At 40.6% G+C, this 18768-nt stretch overlaps 2 protein-coding genes across 2 annotated transcripts; both read right to left on the minus strand.

Moving 5' to 3' along the window:
* Positions 1–3766: 3766 nt before the first annotated feature.
* On the minus strand, positions 3767–10715 carry LOC139294590 (tetratricopeptide repeat protein 31). The gene is made up of 16 exons (XM_070916506.1): positions 10576–10715; positions 7859–7938; positions 7665–7745; positions 7477–7533; positions 7175–7387; positions 6800–6913; positions 6200–6245; positions 5907–5997; positions 5670–5811; positions 5321–5425; positions 5044–5119; positions 4880–4913; positions 4587–4661; positions 4290–4392; positions 4072–4193; positions 3767–3950 (listed from the first exon to the last, which is right to left on the minus strand). The coding sequence occupies exons 1-16, from the start codon at positions 10631–10633 to the stop codon at positions 3815–3817; spliced, it is 1533 nt and encodes a 510-aa protein (XP_070772607.1). The 5' UTR covers positions 10634–10715; the 3' UTR covers positions 3767–3814.
* Positions 10716–11068: 353 nt separating this feature from the next.
* pyroxd2 (pyridine nucleotide-disulphide oxidoreductase domain 2) lies at positions 11069–18314 on the minus strand. Its single transcript, XM_070916071.1, has 16 exons — positions 18191–18314; positions 17779–17798; positions 17590–17683; positions 17031–17104; positions 16769–16924; positions 16387–16540; positions 16196–16257; positions 16015–16112; positions 15757–15898; positions 15503–15637; positions 15351–15423; positions 14567–14720; positions 13557–13708; positions 13144–13250; positions 12639–12759; positions 11069–12334 (listed from the first exon to the last, which is right to left on the minus strand). Exons 1-16 carry the CDS (start codon positions 18312–18314, stop codon positions 12264–12266), a joined length of 1737 nt encoding a protein of 578 aa, XP_070772172.1. The 3' UTR covers positions 11069–12263.
* Positions 18315–18768: the final 454 nt, after the last annotated feature.

The raw sequence follows: 18768 nt of genomic DNA on the forward strand, positions 1-18768 counted from the left end.
ATCATTGCTGCGTGTGACATGCTTCCATTATAAGTTGTGATGCACTGTTGCATATCAGACTAATTAAACTAGACTAGACAGGTGTCCCTGCCTGTGTGCCAATACTTAACAGCTCAGTGGGTGTGTGCGCTAGCGAGAGTGCGTTACAGGGCTCACGGGGTGAAGAGTATCTGAGCGAAGCAGCTCTCTGTGGCAGAACGCTCTCTCTCCCTCTACCTCTCTAATTACGCCGACCGAGCCGGCTCTGCCCTTACCCACAATCTGTGGAGGCATGAAATAAATACATGCTCTCCAACAATAAACAAGTGCCTTTTCAAACGACAGCACCTCCTCGTACTCACCCCCACTGCCGTCCCTCCAGGCTTTCATAAAGCTTTGACTTTCACACTGGCTATAAGAGCATGTTTATAGGATATGCTGTACAGGTTGTAGGGCTGAGAGTGCAGGATGATCTCATGAGATCTAGCATCAAAGGCAATCTTTACCTTAACCCCAAGGTGGGTTAAAATGTGACTATGAGGTCCAAATGATATAAAATGTGGTGTCAAAATCAAAGCAGCAGAAGCCAAGATATCCTGATTTTAGTCCCTAGTATGAGTCAAGCTCCTAAAACATCTTTCATCAGACCACCCCTGACTCCTTTGTAAATGCCCACTTCTTTCAAACCCCACACCTCTACTTTGTAATGCAGGCTTTCTGTTACTGGAGTTCCCCTTTAATTTTGCAGCCTCCTGCTCTCTCACACTTGCATGGACTCCAAATGCACTCGCAGGTGGCATCAGGCTTTAGTTCCTCTCTATTCAAAATGTCATCTGTGGTATAATGGTTGCTTTTCCCACACGTTCTCAGTACTGTAAGTCATGTCTCCATCTCCCACTGGTCGGGGTGGTTACAGATTCCCTAATGCATCTTTCATGTTTGCCACACAAGTGTCTCCTACTAGTGATGACAGGGTTACCATATTCCCCCCACACCAGTCTGGTCTGCTTTGATTTACTTCTTCAGAGTTTTGAGCATCAGGAATGACTTAGAGCAACGTCTTGGTTCCCGGAGATCAAAAAAAGATGACTGTATATGTATTGCATAGGCTGTTTAACTTGGTGACATATTTCAGTGCACACCTTTCATGTACAACACTGCCACCTTGTGGCAGGCAGGAAAACCACACACCGCTGCCAGAAAATTAATTTGTACTACAACTAGCAGAATAACTGCAGATGTCATACATTTTTGCCAGTTTGTGTCATTCCTCATGTGGAGACTCACAAATAGGTGGTATAGGTGGTTCAAATACATTTATTAAATATAAAAGACTCTTTTTTGCAGTGCAGTAACAATAATACAAAATATTTGGAAGATTAACAGGGTTGCAGTGTTCTGGTTATCAATGTGTACATTATAATTAAAAATGCATTTTCCTGAAATAGTTTGAAACGAGGTAAAAAAGAATAAAAACATATCAAATAGATAGAATTAAAGTCGGGGAAATCTTATGTTGAATTTTGAAACATCCATAAGATTAAATCAAAATATGCTATGGCAACATCCAACGTATTGTATTAGTCTGCAAAATGAAATGCAGTGCACAACCATAGTCAACAGCACCAGTCAAATTGTTTGTTAAATCAGCAAGTGTAGTCTGCGTCCAATTCCTTTTTCACAAGTTTTAGCCACAGGACAGAAAGTATCATGAGAAAAGTAGAAGTGCAGCTCGTGACAGTTTAGCACTAAAAGGTTCTTGATAATGCTCGCCTCTTAAAGCCAGAAATAAACAGAAGAGGGGAAAATACATTTCTTTAACCTACCATGACGTGAGAAGACAAAAAGACCAGCAAATTAAAAGCTGTATTCAGCTCCTATGGCATGTTGTAAAAAAGAAATAGAAAAAAACGTAGGTATAAATAGGAAAATAAATACTCTCACTATGCTGTGCATAGTTTACTAGTGAATGTAGTGTGGACTTAAACCAGGTGTTGTAGCGGTAGCTGTTATCTAGTGGATGATACAGACACATACCAATAGGTTTTAATCCACTGTCTAGTGTTGAAACTCAAGAAAGAACAAGGCTGCTTTCAGTGCAGAGCCATCAGATGAAGCATTCTTTGGTTCACTGAAATACTAAAATGGTGACCTCCCCTGAGGTCAAAAACACTGCTTTCAAGGTTCAAAAGTTCTGTAAGTAGATCATGTTACACACACGGCCATGAATGTGTGTGTGCACATGACTGAGCATGAATGTTCACTGTTCATACCACTGTCCAGTAGTATGAACTAGTTTATCAATGACATCACCATGTGACAACCTACAAAAACAGACTACTTCTGCCTGAGGTGGTAGGTCTGTGTACGTCTGACACAGAACTGACAATCAAGTCGGCAATTTTCCTTTGCATAGACATAAAGCACTGTGATGTGATATTTGATATGCAAATGTATGAAGAAAGCATTTTGAATATTCTAATGCTGAGATAAAAAACTTGTGAAGACAATTAATTTGCATAGATCAGTGAATAGATCAGTGCTGCAAGCAGCTCCCCTATTGTCCACAAAACAGGGGGAAGAAGTCTGCCGAACTGACGAACTTCACACCTGACATTTCATGCAATCTAATAAAACAAAACCAAAAACTATGGCCTCAAAATTGCCATAGAGTTAAAACAATACCTCTCTGACAGTCTCACCAAAAACACTACAGCCTTCATAAAGGTAGTATTTATTCTACTGGATTGCATGATATTGTCAGGTGTTTCTATTACTTCTTCCACTCCCTACAAATGGGGTTATGATGGACAATGAGTCTTCCATAACTTGTTATGACAACTGAACAGGCATGCAGCGTGTATATTCAATCTTTCAACAAAAGGGAAGCCAATAGTTAAGTAAATTGAAATATACACCTAATCCATGCATTAATACATACAATTTTGCAATCCCTCATGTCTATTTACCCACGTATGATCATCTTAACTAAGGCTACATAGCACATGAAGTATAAAGGCACCTCTCTGGGTCTCTGTAGCTTATTGGGTAAAAGAAAAACCTCATCTGTATAGGGCAGGTACTGAAATGTCAGGTACGTCTGTTGGTAAGTCTTTGGTCTGGTGGACACTGTGCCAATATTGGCGCATGAACATTGAGTGGGAAATAAAGCCCCAGAATGAACTGCAGACGGATATGAGCAGTTGTGAGTCACGGATAAACCTAAACTGTTAAATCAGGTTACCTAACAAGTTAAAGTATTTGTAAAGTTACTGTACTTTAAAAATGGGGAGGAACACTGCTTTGTGATGGGATTTCTAAAGAAGGAAAGTCCCCAGGATATTCACTGAAGAACCTTGGCCTGAAAAATCCTGAAGAGTCCTTTCATTACTGCTGTACATGACAGAGCCATTACTTATTTTTTTCAAGGCAGTTTCACTTCCCCGTTATCTTGAAGGCCTGTGAGGTTAGGTTGTATCCCTTAAAGCCGGAATAGGTCACCATGTGCCATGAAGGGCTGCGATTATGAAGGTTTTCTTTCAAAACAAAGACTACACCTGGTGAATTTGTTGCTCTCCTCTGGTTAATGTTGTACTATTGAGCAATATTGTTCAGCATGGTGTTTGTTTGATACTCCCAGTCATTTGTGGCACATGTATGACTATCCCTGCCTTAGAGCCTGAGTGCTGGCTCTGATCCTTTGTCTATTCTGGTCCATTCTGAAACAGTAAATATTCTTAGCCCAAAGAACCTGGTCCAGTAATTGCCAGCTCCTTTGGCTCAGTCTGTGCTTCCCAGTTTCCTGCACACTACTGGGGCAGAGAGTAAGATGAGTTCAAGGCTGCCATGGCTTCCTGTCTTTGCCTCTCTGATCAAGAATGTGTTTGTAGCGACATTTGTCCCCAAAATGGCAGCCGGTGGTTCTCCAGAAGTAACACTCGTCTCCGTTCACTGGGCCGCGTCGTCGAGGTCTGGGCAGAGAGGACGATGACATGGAGACAAAAGACAGAGAAAGCATATTAAGTATAAAAGCAATTAAAACTACCGTTCTATTGTGATTTCAGTGACCTAGAGAGTTGAAGTGCTTCTTACCCAGCAGCTGCCCCTGCCTGCTGTGTGACAGGGAGACAGGTCTTAAGTGGAATGGGAAGGACCTTCTGAGTGCGACGGTCAGGATAGCGTACCACTAAACGTGTGTTCTCAATACAATAACCCTGTGAGATGAAGCATACATGCAACTCTAATTCCATAACAAAGTTCTTTAAAAACAAGACACAAGATTGAGAGACGGAAACCAAATAAGTACTCACATTTAGTTTCTCCATGGCACGAGCTGCCATGTTTGCATTCTTGAAGTTGACAAAGGCACAGAACCTCTCATGTAACACACGGATACTCTCTATCTCACCATACCTACAGCGCAAAGCAAACGACACAACTCAATAACCACCTAGGTTAAATATTAGATTTCCATGTTTCTGTTCAATGAGGTGTTTGCTGAAATGTCTTTCCAATTATTGAATTACGAAGAGAAACATTGTGTTTATATAGACTGAATTGAAGTCATAAATTAGTATTAGTAAAATTTTAATGGACTAAAGTCATACAATTTAAAAAGGTCCCATAGGTGTTTCTCAGTCAGCTCAGTCGTCACATTTCCCACCCACAGAGATGGACAAGGGCTTCTGAAGGAAAGAGAAGGAATGTGACTGAAAGCAATTAAAATTACAGCTCAGATGCATAAATTGTTGAAACTCAGGAAACTCAAGAACACGAAAGGTGCGACAACCTATGAAGACAAATGCGTAAACTAAGGTGAACAAAATCCATTTTAGCCTCAAGAGAGGCTACCAACCCTTCTGACCCCTAGTTTTGATTGGTCAAATAAATGGTCACCTACCCTGGTTGTACAACTGATGGATCTTGGCTCCCAGCTGCAAAACAAAAAGAGCATCATCATTAGAATAAATAGAAAAATCAGAAAAGAAAGAAAAAATGTGCAGGCCTTTTTAAAAAAAAAAATAAAATAGGTACATGTGGTCGTACCCCTGACAGCATCAGAACAAGATGCCACAACAGCCTGCACAGTGGAAAATTTCTCCAGCAGTAGGACGCTTTGCATTTCTTCAAAACCAAGCTCCTGAAGAAAGAATAGAACAGAAAAATTAATAACTAGTCATGAAAATACAGTCAAAGGAATTATGTTTGAAGTCAAGATGACTAGTTTACTAACAAAATGTCACTTCTAATGTAAAGTTCAGAGGAATATCTGGTTAATTTCATTCACAGCTACCGAGCTTACAATAAACACCTTTGCCACTTTGTTTGCGGGTGTATTTACCATCAACTGCAGCACTTTGCAGTTAAAGAGGTCGTTGACAGCCTCCTCACAGTCTTTGTCCAGTTTCAGTACCTGCTCCATAGCCTTCTCTGCCTCACTGTACCGCTACAACACACACACACGCACACACACACACACACACACACACACACACACACACACACACACACACACACACACACACACACACACACACACACACACACACACACACACACACACACACACACACCAACAAAAATTAGTTAGTAAAGGCTAATCTTATCACAAAGGCTAAAGTGTGAAGCTATTCAGCAGATTTGTCTTTGACTACATGCTATATCTCATGACCAAAGTGGCTTGTACCCACCTTCATGCCCATGAGAGCACTGCCCTTGCGAAAGTGTCCTTTGGGCCAGTCTGGGGCCAGCTGAATGGAGCGCTCAGCATCTGCCAGGGCCTGAGGGTACTGCTCCAAGCAGTAATAGCAATAGGAACGATTCCCAAAGAACCTACAGGAAGTAATTTAAAAAATGCAAAAGGAATATGTTACATGTGTCTAAATTCTCCCTTTGTAATAAACTAGTCCCAACCACAGACGAGGTACCTGTAATCCTTTGGATCACATTTGATGGCTTCTGTAAACATACTGACTGCTTGTGCGTACTGGCCCTCTTGCACCAGCTTTATCCCTTTTTCTGCCAGATAGAAAAAAATGCTTGGAAATAATTCTCTGTTGAGTCGGTAGCCCGAAGGCTCCACTGACCACAGTGCTGCACGCTGTTATGCTTTTACAAAGGAATGTGTGATCAATAATTTCCTCAAAGGCTCTGTTTCTTTTTCAATGAATAACACATTTAAAGGCTGGTTATGTACGCTGCTATGCAGTGACGCACTTACCTGTCAGTGACGCGCTTTTCTTGGTCATGGTGTCAGTTCCATTTGTCTGTCAGAAAAATATTATTTTCATCAGTTCGTATTCACAGCTGTGAAAATGTACATCAAGTTCTGAACATTGTCAACAGGAAATGCTCTGATTTGATTTGCCTTTTCAAATTGGATGCGTAAAACATGCATAAATACATAAATACTACAGCTGAGAAAATAAATATATAAAATATTTACATATATAATTTCTTAAACTACAGAAACAACAAAACACTTTTAGAAGTTTGTAGCAGCTGGTTGAGTGTTTTAGCTTTATGAATCTACTTTGTTTTGTCATTGACAAATGCCAATATATACAGTAGTCTGACTAAAGCAATGCATTAGCCTAATTCAAGACACAAATGACTAAAAGGTCTAAGCTTCATCCTACAGCTGAGATATAATAGGTCAACACACACACAAACACACATTCCAACAACTGTTGTAAGGGCTTTTGTAGTCCAGAGTCCACTCATCAGACTTTGGAACTGTTGCCACAAGAAAAAATAGTGGACAGTTGTGACGTGAGCGCTTGTTGTCCTCACCTTACATTATCTATTAGCATTCATTCACCTCTCTCCTGACCTCATTCTCCTTGTTCTCTTTGGACTTGCGACTTGATCCTTTGGGCTTGATATGGCTAGCAGCATTTGCAAAGAAGGCGCTGCTCACGTCCCACTCTGGCTCCTGTGGGACAGGGACAGAAAGTCAAACATTGGTGTTCAACCATGTGTCATCCAAGTCTACAGAATGCAGGCTTTTATGTCAAACAAATACTACACCAACTGCTTCACTGACTTAAATTAGAGATGTGGCAATTATTTGTGATATTTTCTACTGTAGTGTAGGGCAGGAGTCACAACCTGCACAGTCTTGAGCAGCGATGGCTAATGACTAAAATGAGAGCCACAGATGATTCATATATGTTTTATACTCTAGCACCCATACCTCTTCAGTGGATCTGGCCTGGGTCTTCTGGTGTCCTTTGATTCCTGAAGGAGCCACGACTGGAGCAGCTTCATACTTGTGCGAGGCAGCTGATTTTGCCTCCTTTTCCTCCTCTTTTTGCATTCTTTGTTGCTCCTCTTCGGCACAAACTTCTGCTTCTGACTCACTCTCATCCAGTTCAGACTCTGCACCTCCATCCTCGTCTTCATCATCCTAATGTGGAGGACCATATAAACATCCTGTTATTCACAGCAAAGGCAAATTGTAGAGTGCATTCCTAGAAGGAATACTGTGATCATTACCCGTTCAGCACTCTCATTCTGCTTAACCTGCTCCTGCTTCTTACGTTTTCGACGGCGCTGAAACAGATGCAGTACTTGACACATCAGAAAATGCATGACTTTACCCATCATACATAGCATAAGAGACTTTACTTATTCAAAGTGCAACAAGTAGGATCTTAAAGGGGTGTGAGGATGTGTGTGCTCACCTTCCTCTTGGCTTTGCGTCGCTCTGCCCTCTGTCTGACCTTCTCCTCCTCACTCAAATCCTCCTCTCCATTTAATGCATCCTAAACAAACACACACACACACACACACACACACACAGAGTTGAACATTGCACATTGTACCTTCACCCTTGCAGTACTGACAATGTCCTGTCAGTCTGACACCATTTGTTTACCTGCGACAAAGTGGCATCATCACTTGGGTCAGTTGCGGCACCACAGTCCATCTGCTCCTCCTGCTGCTGGACAGGGGGGCCTGTTGGGAAATAAACAGCACATCAGGCCTTTAGAACCGGATTACAGCAACTTCTGCTGTTTTAATTTGTGTCAATGTTTGGGAACTAGATATGTTGTCAGCTGAAACAGCAAGAGATCAAGAGAATGTCTTAATACGGCTCTTGTTCTTAAATTATACAGCACACAGGAAACATCCACACAGCTAGTCATTATCTATGCACATTATGTTGTGTCAGATGGTAATCTGTAGCTAGGTAAGAATCGTTCACATGCCATCAGCTAAACAGACTAAACATAAGCAGCAAGCATCCCTTATAAACAAAAAGTTGCACATTTTCCTTAATAATAACACTGATGCTATGAAAACGTTGCTCTGTACAAGATGTAAGTGACTATATATTTAAACATCCGCACAGACCATGATCCTCGTAGGTGTCCTAAAATGGCATCCAAAAGAAACTTGATTTGAAATTGGTCCAACCACTATGACCTTTGATAAGTAAAATCTAAATTCTAAAACGACACTGGGTGGAGACGGGAAAGATGATGTAATGCTTTCTTGTAAAAAAAAATAATAAAAAATATGAGACTCAGCTCAATATGAGACAAAAGAAAAGTGCTCAGTGATATTGATTCAAGTCGTTTCTTTTCTTAAGAGGAGATGTTTGCTCTAACTTTTCCACGGCCACAAGCCCAACATGCAAATAAACAGCTGCCTCTGGCACTGTTGTTTGAGAACACACTATCTTTTCTCAGAAACTTGGTTGAAAAATGACATAGGAAACAACCACTGCCCTAAATGTGGGATGTGTGTGTGTGTGTGTGTGTGTGTGTTGCGTGGGCATAGATCAGATCAAACCAGAACGCTGTAGATGATTTAGGCCCCATGGCAGCAGGAATCTATGTGGTGTCATATTTCCATTTGTTCAGCAAAGATCTTCAGAGTAGTGACAAATTCATACTTGGTCTGTGACTCATGTTGTGACTCGTGAGGCATTGATGAGAGTTATTGCAACTCTCCTACTGCTCAATACAGTTTCCCTCTATTATGTGTAAACTCTATGTATTGCATACTGCATTTCTTGTGAAAAAAAGAAGACAAGCAGCCACTGGACTTCCTCATTCTCTCTATCTGTATATTCTATCGGGTACTGGGGCTCTGGTCAACATTTCAGACAGTGTTGATAAAAGCACTACATATATGATTACAGAAAGCAACCATCCATCCATTATTTTGCATCTATCAAACTGAGTCTCATTGGCTTTGTTAAAGAGTCAAACATTCTACCATCGCAAGGAGTTAGTGTCTTGAAAAACACACATAGAAAGTGGAAGGAATTCCAGCTGTCCGTGTCTGGCTCACTACTCAAATGTCAAGAAACAACCACCGCCAAAGCACAGCTCCATCCCATTAGCTGAATCAGGCTTTTTGTTAAATCTTAACTATAATGGAATGACCTCCTAACACATAAATGATCCAAGATCAGTGGACAAAAGCAACAAAAGAGTCTCTGTTCTCCCCTTCAAGGAGACTGCCTAAATTAGTGTTGAGTTGAAAGGTGAGCTCTTTCCACAGGAATGCAAAATAACACTGTATCATCACGGACTGGAGCTTTTCACCAGGAAATCAGCTTCACACAGCTCTTTTTCTTCACTGTTCAACATGGCATTACAGAGGGAGAGACATAGTGAAAGAGAAAGAGAGCTTAACCTTGTCATCAAAAAAAAAATCACTGCTAAATCAGGTGTCAGTGATTTTGGAAACTTGACACATGAAATAGTAACATGCCTTTCTAGTTTATGGCTGCAAGGTACAACTGTTGTGGATGGAGTTGAGTCTTTACAAAGTTAGCATGGCATGAAGAATTTGTGACATGACAACTCTTCATCTCAAAGAAACATATTCAGTCTGCTCTCTGATGAGCGTTGGCCTGTCCCCATTAATGTGTAATACGCAGTAGATGTCATAGAGGATATATCATATCGCCATTAATATCAATGTCATATCAGAGGTGTTTGAAAGATGTTCTCAGGGATGCTCATCCGCCTCGGATGTGATTTCGACAGTAAATCAATAAACTAGCTCTACAAGGAAACACATGGAGTGTCAATAAGAGGAACAAAGTGTGGGTAAGTGACATATTTAAAGACGCATAGCACATGCGTCTCATATATAACTCGAAGTAGCACTGAGCACGTTGCAGGGCTTTTACCAGCTATTTGAGGCATTGTTGTCATACCAACATGCAAGAGGGGGTGTACTCCTAATCTGTGTTAGTTTGAGCCTTTTATGCACATCTCCTGCTATATAAGACACACTTAGTTCTGTTATTACTGGCTTCATGAATGTAAAAGTCTGTGAAAGTGTGTTTTAGAAACGTTATAACAAGTTCTTGGCACCGACTGCGCAAACTTGGAAGTGGTGCAAGCAAGGGTGGAACTGGCAAGAGGGGAACTTTCATTGTTTGACCAAGAATTCAATTTGAACTTCACGTCAAAGACAACTGCGAAACACTACCACAGATATACCGTTTAATAAACCACGTGTTAGACATTATCCACAGTTCCATTATCACTCGCGTTTCACCACCACTTAGGGGATCATTTGAACTTGTGGTCGAGTTTAGAAAGTTTTGAAAATTGGGACGTTTCTTACCGCTCCCGAGTCCCAACAGTCTGCATATATCTCTGGTGAATTTCATGAGCGCAACCATCCAGCATTATCGTCTCAAATATCCCACAACAAATGCTTAAACAACAGGTTTAGGTCAGTGTGGACACGTTTATAACATTGGAAAAATCGATATCGAATCTGCGGGAATCTTTGGTGGTTTAGTCCACTTCCTGAGCGTCAACCGGCGACGCTGGGTCCACCCTGAGCAGCGTCTTAAAGGCACAGGACACCTCAATCGCTATTATCATATCACAGTGAACGCCAACAAAGAATGACGTGTGTGTGTGTGTGTATGCCTCTTATCGCTAATTAAGTATGATAATGATATTAATAATAATTTCATTCCATAATTAATTCAATTGATATTAATTTTATTGTCATAATGATATGAATAATGTACTACTTAAAGTACCACTTGTGATACCTTATGTTTATTACAAGTAATACAAACACAAGAATATAGAAAGCACACAGGCTTGAAAATATTATCAAAAAATCCTTGACTCAAGGTCCACTTACTAGATTTCTTCTAGAGTTCATTTTTTTAGTCTTTTTGGTTTGTAAGGTCTTTGTCATTCTTGATAGATGTATTATTCCCCAGAGGAGAAATCAGTTTGGTCTCCCATGCACAATTATATTGGTCCTTGAACTAACCCTATCAGTAAAAGAAATATTACAGTAATGGTTTTCTGAACTTGTAGAAAACCCATTAGGCCACATTTGATTAAACAGTCATCTAACATTAACTTAATTCTAGCATTAATCTAATTGTTGTTTCACATTTATATGAAACAACTTAAGAGTGTCCTGTGGATAAATACGCCTTTTCACAGAAGGACATTTAGACATGACATAGTAGGAAAAGCACAGGTATAAATAATAAAATGAATGATGGCTAGATTCCATTTAGCTGCTTCAGTTTCAGGATCCTGATACTGGGACACTTGAATAAAACAGAGCATTGTTCATGTTATTAGTAACACTTGTGTTTTCCTACCATGATATGTCAAAATATCTGCTGTGAAAAAAAGACCTATTAGATTTCTAACTTGATATCCTGAAATGTCACATCAATCCCACACAATATAATCATTATGCATAGTTAATGTAATAGTAAGAAAAAACCACATTTGCTTGAATTCATTTGAATCTATTCATACAAAGTTGTAAAAAGTCCCATTGTGCATTTGTAATGATTTCCATCATTACAGTTTTAGTTCATTTCAGTGTTAGTTCAGTTATTCTAAAAACATACATTTTTTGGTATCAGTGATTTTCTGCTGGCTCAGTTCGATGTCACAAAAGGATTTTGTGTGGCAGTATTGCACAAGTGTTTAATATCAGAAGTAATATCCAGTTGATCCCACCGGTGGGCATTAACAGCCTATAAAGAGCCTGACAGACTCTTTTATTGAACATCTCCTTGTCTCTTTCATCCCATGTCAGCTGTATTATGAAATCAACCATTTAGCCCCTTTTTTCCTTTTCAGATACCCTTCCAAACAGGATGCACAACATAATATGGTGGAGAGATAACTGATCAGATAGATAGTTGGAGTGAGTGTTGAAATGTGTTGCTAATTTTTCTCAATTAGTCAAATTCACATGAATCAGACAGAAAAGAAGTTGAACATTGATGTGCAGACCACACACTGATGCTGTCAGATGTTTCAGCGACGTTTCAGGTCAGCCATGACAGTGAGCGCTGCGTTCCAGCCAGGGGAACCCATCACACCACCACCTAAAAAAAACATTAAACATACAAAATGGTCAAGAATGTGTTGGTCTTGTTTGGTGTAGGGAAATCAGAAACAGCCACCCGACATCACAAAGTGACTTCATTTCTTTATCATCAGCAGCAAGGATAAGCTTTCTTCTAAAGGTCCAAAGGTTCATTAACTGTTCTGTCACCAGGCAGCATAACAAGTATGGTTGTACATACTATACTATATTACTAACAGTACTATATTACACAACACTATACACAACAAACAGCCACATTTGCAATTCAATATTCAGCTGAGGGTTCAGCATTAAAAGCAAACCTGGATGACAGCCACTGCCACACATATACAGCCCTTTTATTGGTGAACGGTAGTCTGAGAGAGAGGGCAAAGGTCGTGCTAGGTAGAGCTGGTCCAGTGACATTGATCCATGGAAGATATTCTGTAAAGACAAGACCAAAATGCTTACTTTTTCTTTTTGTCTCTTGATAGAATTACAATATTATGAGGAAAGTAGCCTGCCATGATTGCCTCATACAGTCCTACACAATAAACTGAAGCGGATATCATTCAGTGAGCTAATGTCACTTTACACAGCTGATGTGAACTTTGATTCTGGCTCAGTGGTTGTGGTAAAACTGTCTGTAACCATTAACTGCTTATACAACAGGTCAGTCCCTGAGCGGATAGTGAACAACAGAATACTGCAGAGGATGCAGATTACTTCCTCATCCAGTGAACAGTTTATTGTGTCAAGCAAATCAGATGTATATCTACATTCAAATTGCTGCTCAGTTCTACAATGTCTACAGAGTACAGTATGTACCCCTCCAGTGAGCCCAAAGATCCTCTCCAAGTCAGGCGGAGCCAGGATGTCCCTGCCCACCACCGACTTCTTGAACCCTGGGGCATATTGTTCCACCCAGTCAAATGCTGATGAGACCAAAAAAACACATGCTTTATCACTGAAACAGGTCATTTAAGTAGTAAAGTAGTCGTATACATTTAAATACTCCTTTAAACACTGTTTATCTATTTAGGAAAAAATACTTCCTTAATTTCATCATTCAATATTTAAAAAGTACAGATTATCAAACTTAAAATATGACTGTTTCTAAGTGAATTCCTGTTTTAAAAAGGCATATCTCATTTTGGAATAAACATTTTCCTTTCTAATTAGCAATGCACACGTTTGGCATACTATAATAACTATAAGAATCCTGGATCATTGTGCGTTACCAGTGTCTGCGAAGGCCTCTCTGTCCTGGTCAGTCCACTCCCTGCCCTCTATGTGGTAGGGGGTGAATTGGGTGAACAGTGACACCACGTGGCAACCAGGGGGAGCCAGAGTAGGATCCAACACAGAGGGGATGGTCATCTCCAACATGGGTCTGCAGGAAAACATGGTGGAGGGGTGAGTCATTCAAGGCTAAATGTTATCTATGAGATAAGGATAAGCGAAAATCCTAACCCAGTCTGGTGGAGAGTTATGCTGACATAAATGTGTGGAGAAAATATCTACGATACAAGGAACATAATATTACAGTTTTAAGACATATACATTATAAGGAAAGACATTCTAAAGTGCAGCATACACTTATGATATGTTTTGTTTTACTTATTGTGATAAGCAGTGGCAGGATGTTACTAAGTACATTTACTCAAGTTCTGTACTTATGTACAAATTTCAGGTATTTGCACTTTACTTCAGTATTTTCTTTTCATGTCACTTTCTACTTCTACTCCACGAGTTTATGAAATATGATGATATGATGAACTACTCATTGGTTGCAGGGTTAGGCCAACTCAACCGACTACAACAAAAGCCTCCTTTTAGATTAATCCATGAGTCATAATAATCTAATGGTATAATATATATTAGTATAACGCAGGGGGCATTTTTCTGCTTACTTTTAATGCTTTAAGTACATTTTCCTGAATTTCCTGAAAGATCTGAATACTTCCTCCACCACTCGTGATGAGCACTACTTTTTACAGCTACAGATTACTCTCTAATCTACAATAACAAGCACCTAACACTTTGTCCTGTATTCTCTACAGTAAGGAATGTATGACTAGCTCTTAGGTACCACTTAGGAGAACAATATTGATTGAAACTTATTTGTCCAGAATAAGTTTACGATCTCTTGCATGTATGCTCCGATACCCACCGGGATGATTTGGTTGCTAAATGTAAATTGTTGAAATAAGACCAAGTGTTATGTGTAGGAGTGGGAAGATATATGTACCTTGCTGAGGGGCGTCCATTCATGGCCTCTTTGTATGCAGTCTCCAGTACCTCCACGCTTTCACAGTTGAGGTGAATGGAGCACTGATGGTGGGGTCCAGGTTTATCATCTGGTGTGGGAGATGCTAGGAAGTTTGGTAGCTTGTCCACTGCCACTGTAAAAAACAGGTCACAACATAGAAAATGACATGGAATCAGTTTTTGCTCTGAAGATCATTTATCGTTTTCATGTACATTTCTATTTCTGGTACAGCAAAGTGTGTGCTTACATTTCAGTTTAGTAAATAATTGAAGTATAATTAGGGCCACTCTCAGTGCATGCAATATGTTGTGCTTAACACTGTTCAATTACTTCACCATAAAGCTAAGACTGTTATTAAGTCTAAGAAGCAATGCACTGTAAAGGATCAGTTAGGAGTAAAGACTTCCTGAGTAATAAAGCCTCCTGCAGCTCAGGCTCTACTGTAATTAACAAGGAGGAGTTACAAATGGCACCCCACAGGAAGCTGAAGAACTCCAAACATCTTCTTAGTTGTGCATGCTTTACACGGTTTTGTAATACCCCAAACTTTGGAACTTGTGTTTAGAGTACCAAGAGCTGTGGCCTAATCTTACACTGTAATAATATACAGTTCTCAACCGTGGAGGACTAAGAGCTGATCCCTCCTGATACACTACATCTGTTTGTGCCTTATTGCCAAGTCTTTTTTACACCTTCCCACTTCTGAGACTTTTGCATAAGATCATGATTAGCGATTAGTGTTACAGAACCAGAACAGATTTACCATTGATCTTGGTAACAGGTGAGGTGTAGTCTATCTGATCGACGGCTTTGATGAACTCCGGAGGAAGGGCAGCCTACAATGAAAACAGGAAGCCGGAATAAATCATATTGTCCAGTGCCATGGTTACATGTGGAGTTTATTTTTTATATTACCTGTGGCGTGAGGTTCTTGAAGGTAACATAAGGAGTGGCATTTGATAAAACAACTTTACTGTGGATCTCTGTGCCATCCTTTAGCACCACTCCTTTCGCAGTACCATCTGAACCAACCAGGACCTGTCCTACATCCTGCCAAGGATACACGTTGTGTATGCATAAAGACCAAAATACTGATGCTGGAATATAATTTCCATTAATCAACAAAAATGATTGCATCAAATCAATATAATTAATCAAAACCACATTACCTTCTCAGTGAAAATGTCTACACCATAGGATTGAGCAGAGCTAGCAATAGCCTTAGACACGCCTCCCATGCCTCCCTCCACATAACCCCATGCTCCCTTCTCCTTCTCCAACTCTCCCATCACATGGTGCAAGAGCACATACCTTCAAGGCAAGACGATAAAATCAGTGTTTTTGAGAGGTCAGTGTTTAATTCAATGCACTTAAACCTGTAGTTATGAGTGTTTGCGTGCCACAGGATGCCCTAAAATGTGTCTCACCCACTACCAGGATTACTTGGACTAGTCATGGCTCCTATCACAGCATCAGTAGCCAGCGTTGCTCTCAGAGGCTCCGACTCAAACCAGCGATTGAGGATCTACGATGCAAAACACAAGTTGGTCATGATGCAGTTAACAGAAACAGCAATTAATGGCAAACTTTGAGTAAGCGATAACAAACCTTCATTATTGGTGCAGTTACAATCTCATAAAAGTCAGGAATGTTTGTGCCCAGTTTCAGACCTTTAAATTCAAAAACATAACATAACTCATCGTGACTCAGTTACTGCAGAAAACAAAATGAGTGCACAGGGAATCATTTGTTATATAAATATAGAACTTTATTTCCCAAGCACACATCCACCAACACACCGCATTTGACAATAGGCATCAGGGTTTTAGCTGCAGCCAGCCTCTTCCTCAGAGATCCAGTCGTAACACCTGGGATGTCTACAGGAGGTGCGTCCAGTAGAGGGTGGATAGCTCCTGCTAGCTTCTCAAGGTGTGCAACAAAATCTGGAAAAGCCTGGGTAGATATCAAAGAATGGGTGAAGGTGAGGGCGAGCGTAGGGATGTGGGATTGTATGAGGAGAAGGACAGAATAACTTTATACTGGTGGAGAAATAAAGGTCAAGAGAGAGAGTGAAGAACTTTTTCAGTTCACACTTCTGTGACAAGAGCTTAAATACATCTGCAGTGTAAAATGCACATTTCGGTCAAGCATGTACCATGGCTATCACAATGCTTAAATCACCTTAGCATCCTTCTGTGAGAACTTGCCGATCTCCATCTGGCTCATGGCCATATCTGAGCCCAGGGTGAGAGACCTTGGTGGGGCACCCCCCACCCCCTCCTCCAACATGGGGGTGAAAGCATGGGGGTCCCTCATATACACCTTCAGCCCATGTTTCTGAAGACACATTCACAAAAAATGAAGAGCAGTAAACAAGACCAATCATTTAAGGGCTTCTCAAAATGAGCTGCATTCATATATTTTACACCTTTGCTATGTTTACCTTGAGCTCCAAGTCTGCATATATGTGGGGTCTTAATAAACTGAGCAAATAGGAACACCTGGAGAAGCGGAAACCTGCACACGAGAGTATTGTTAATCTAACAGGGACAAAATAAAGTACATTTCTTTTAAATATGACTTGATACAACACATATTGACACAGTGTATGCAGTGTAACACATATTGCAAACAGTGTATGCCCAACGATAGTGTTAATTCAGCGTTCATTTAATCCCTTATTGCACATTTGCAAATTAAACCTCCTCCACCACTAAAGGATCGGTTTACCCAAATTACGGAAAACCATATTTCTTCTCGCACCACTAGTGGTATCAAACCATGCAGATTTTTTATTGCCGTGTCTCCCTCTGGATAATCCACAGAACATGCTGTCAACAGTTTTCAAATAGACTGTTTGTAAGATAGAAAGTAGTTCCAGTATACAGTATCTGTACATTGAGATAATACTAGGGGTGTTTTTTTTGTAGTTATATTCAGTGAACCAACCCTTTATGACCTGGGTTGAGCCAGGATTGTATCCCAGCCAGAGGCCACCCTACCAGGAAAGATTTCCTCTGAAACAGCTGCTCCTCCCAGCAGATGTCTGCGCTCCAGCACTGCTGTCTTCAGTCCTCCCTTCTGAAGATAGGCAGCCTACACACACACACACGTAACATTGACCCTGTTGCTGGACCCTATGTTGTACTACAGTGTTCTTTAGGTGCTGGGAAACAAATGCATGAACTCACAGCCACCAGTCCATTGTGTCCTGCAATGAAATATAAAATTAGTCAGACAGTTTCCCTAAAAATCTTATTCACTATAGAAAATACATAAACGTTGTTCACATTTAAGTTTCAATGAAATGTTTATTGGGAACCTTGTGCAAGCTGCTCTCCAGTATTTTTACAGTTAAGTCCAAAGTTGAACGATTCAGATGAAACTTTGATCTTGTAAAAAAGTTAAATACATATCAAGAGACAGAGCCCAACCTCTCAGAAGAATAAAAGAGTTTTAGGAAGCGAGAAAGACTTTCTTACTAATTACTTTTGCAAACTTAACCGAAACTTTCAAATGTGGCAAAGTGTGACGCGGGTTGCTACACTGCAGCATAGCTCCTGTCTTTGCTGCACTTTTTTCCCAACAGTCCACATATCTCACCTCCTCCGATGACCAGTGCGTCATACTGGGATTTTAAAGCGGTGTGACTGGATCTGGATCTAGTCACAGTCCCCACCACAGTCACAGCCCTCCGTCCTCGGTCAGTCCACACCGCTACAGCCATGGCAGGAGTTTGCGGTACGATCCCACATCTGTCCCTCCCCCTTTCTCCTTAAAGCAGCGTAAAGTAGATCCGGGTTTGCGACCCACCGCACTCGCTAAACCGGTCTGGCCTAGGGGGCGGGAGGATTCATAGCCATGGGAGGATGTGGGTAGTTAATGCAGATATAAGTGAGTGTATGTGTGGATGCACTGACCATTTTAAAGCGGATAAGGAATTTTTGGATCTCATAGGATAGAAGGAGGTATCGAGAAGATGTATTACAGTAGACATCCGTTGTGCGCAGATGGACCTAAGATTTGATATGTACCAAACAATGTACACGTTTCATTGTTCAAATGAATAAAACAGTAGGCCGCTTTCTCTTTTCTTAGTTTTCAGAAACAGGAGGCCCCACAGCCACAGTTTGTCATTGTCACGTTTGTTTACTTTGTTACCATTATGCTGTTGTTGTTCT

The sequence above is a fragment of the Enoplosus armatus genome, chromosome 12, assembly GCF_043641665.1.
Source record: "Enoplosus armatus isolate fEnoArm2 chromosome 12, fEnoArm2.hap1, whole genome shotgun sequence".
Taxonomy (NCBI): Eukaryota; Metazoa; Chordata; class Actinopteri; order Centrarchiformes; family Enoplosidae; genus Enoplosus; species Enoplosus armatus.

Coding starts and splice junctions, on each gene's coding strand:
- LOC139294590 (XM_070916506.1), bottom strand. CDS start 10,633: ATGGTTGCGCTCATGAAATTCACCAGAGATATATGCAGACTGTTGGGA. Junction 7,534..7,664: donor GACGCAAAGCCAAGAGGAAG/GTGAGCACACAC, acceptor CATCTGTTTCAG/CGCCGTCGAAAACGTAAGAA. Junction 4,194..4,289: donor GTGCCATGGAGAAACTAAAT/GTGAGTACTTAT, acceptor TTCATCTCACAG/GGTTATTGTATTGAGAACAC.
- pyroxd2 (XM_070916071.1), bottom strand. CDS start 18,314: ATGGCTGTAGCGGTGTGGACTGACCGAGGACGGAGGGCTGTGACTGTG. Junction 17,799..18,190: donor CGCACTGGTCATCGGAGGAG/GTGAGATATGTG, acceptor ATTTCATTGCAG/GACACAATGGACTGGTGGCT. Junction 16,258..16,386: donor GATGCCTATTGTCAAATGCG/GTGTGTTGGTGG, acceptor TTGAATTTAAAG/GTCTGAAACTGGGCACAAAC.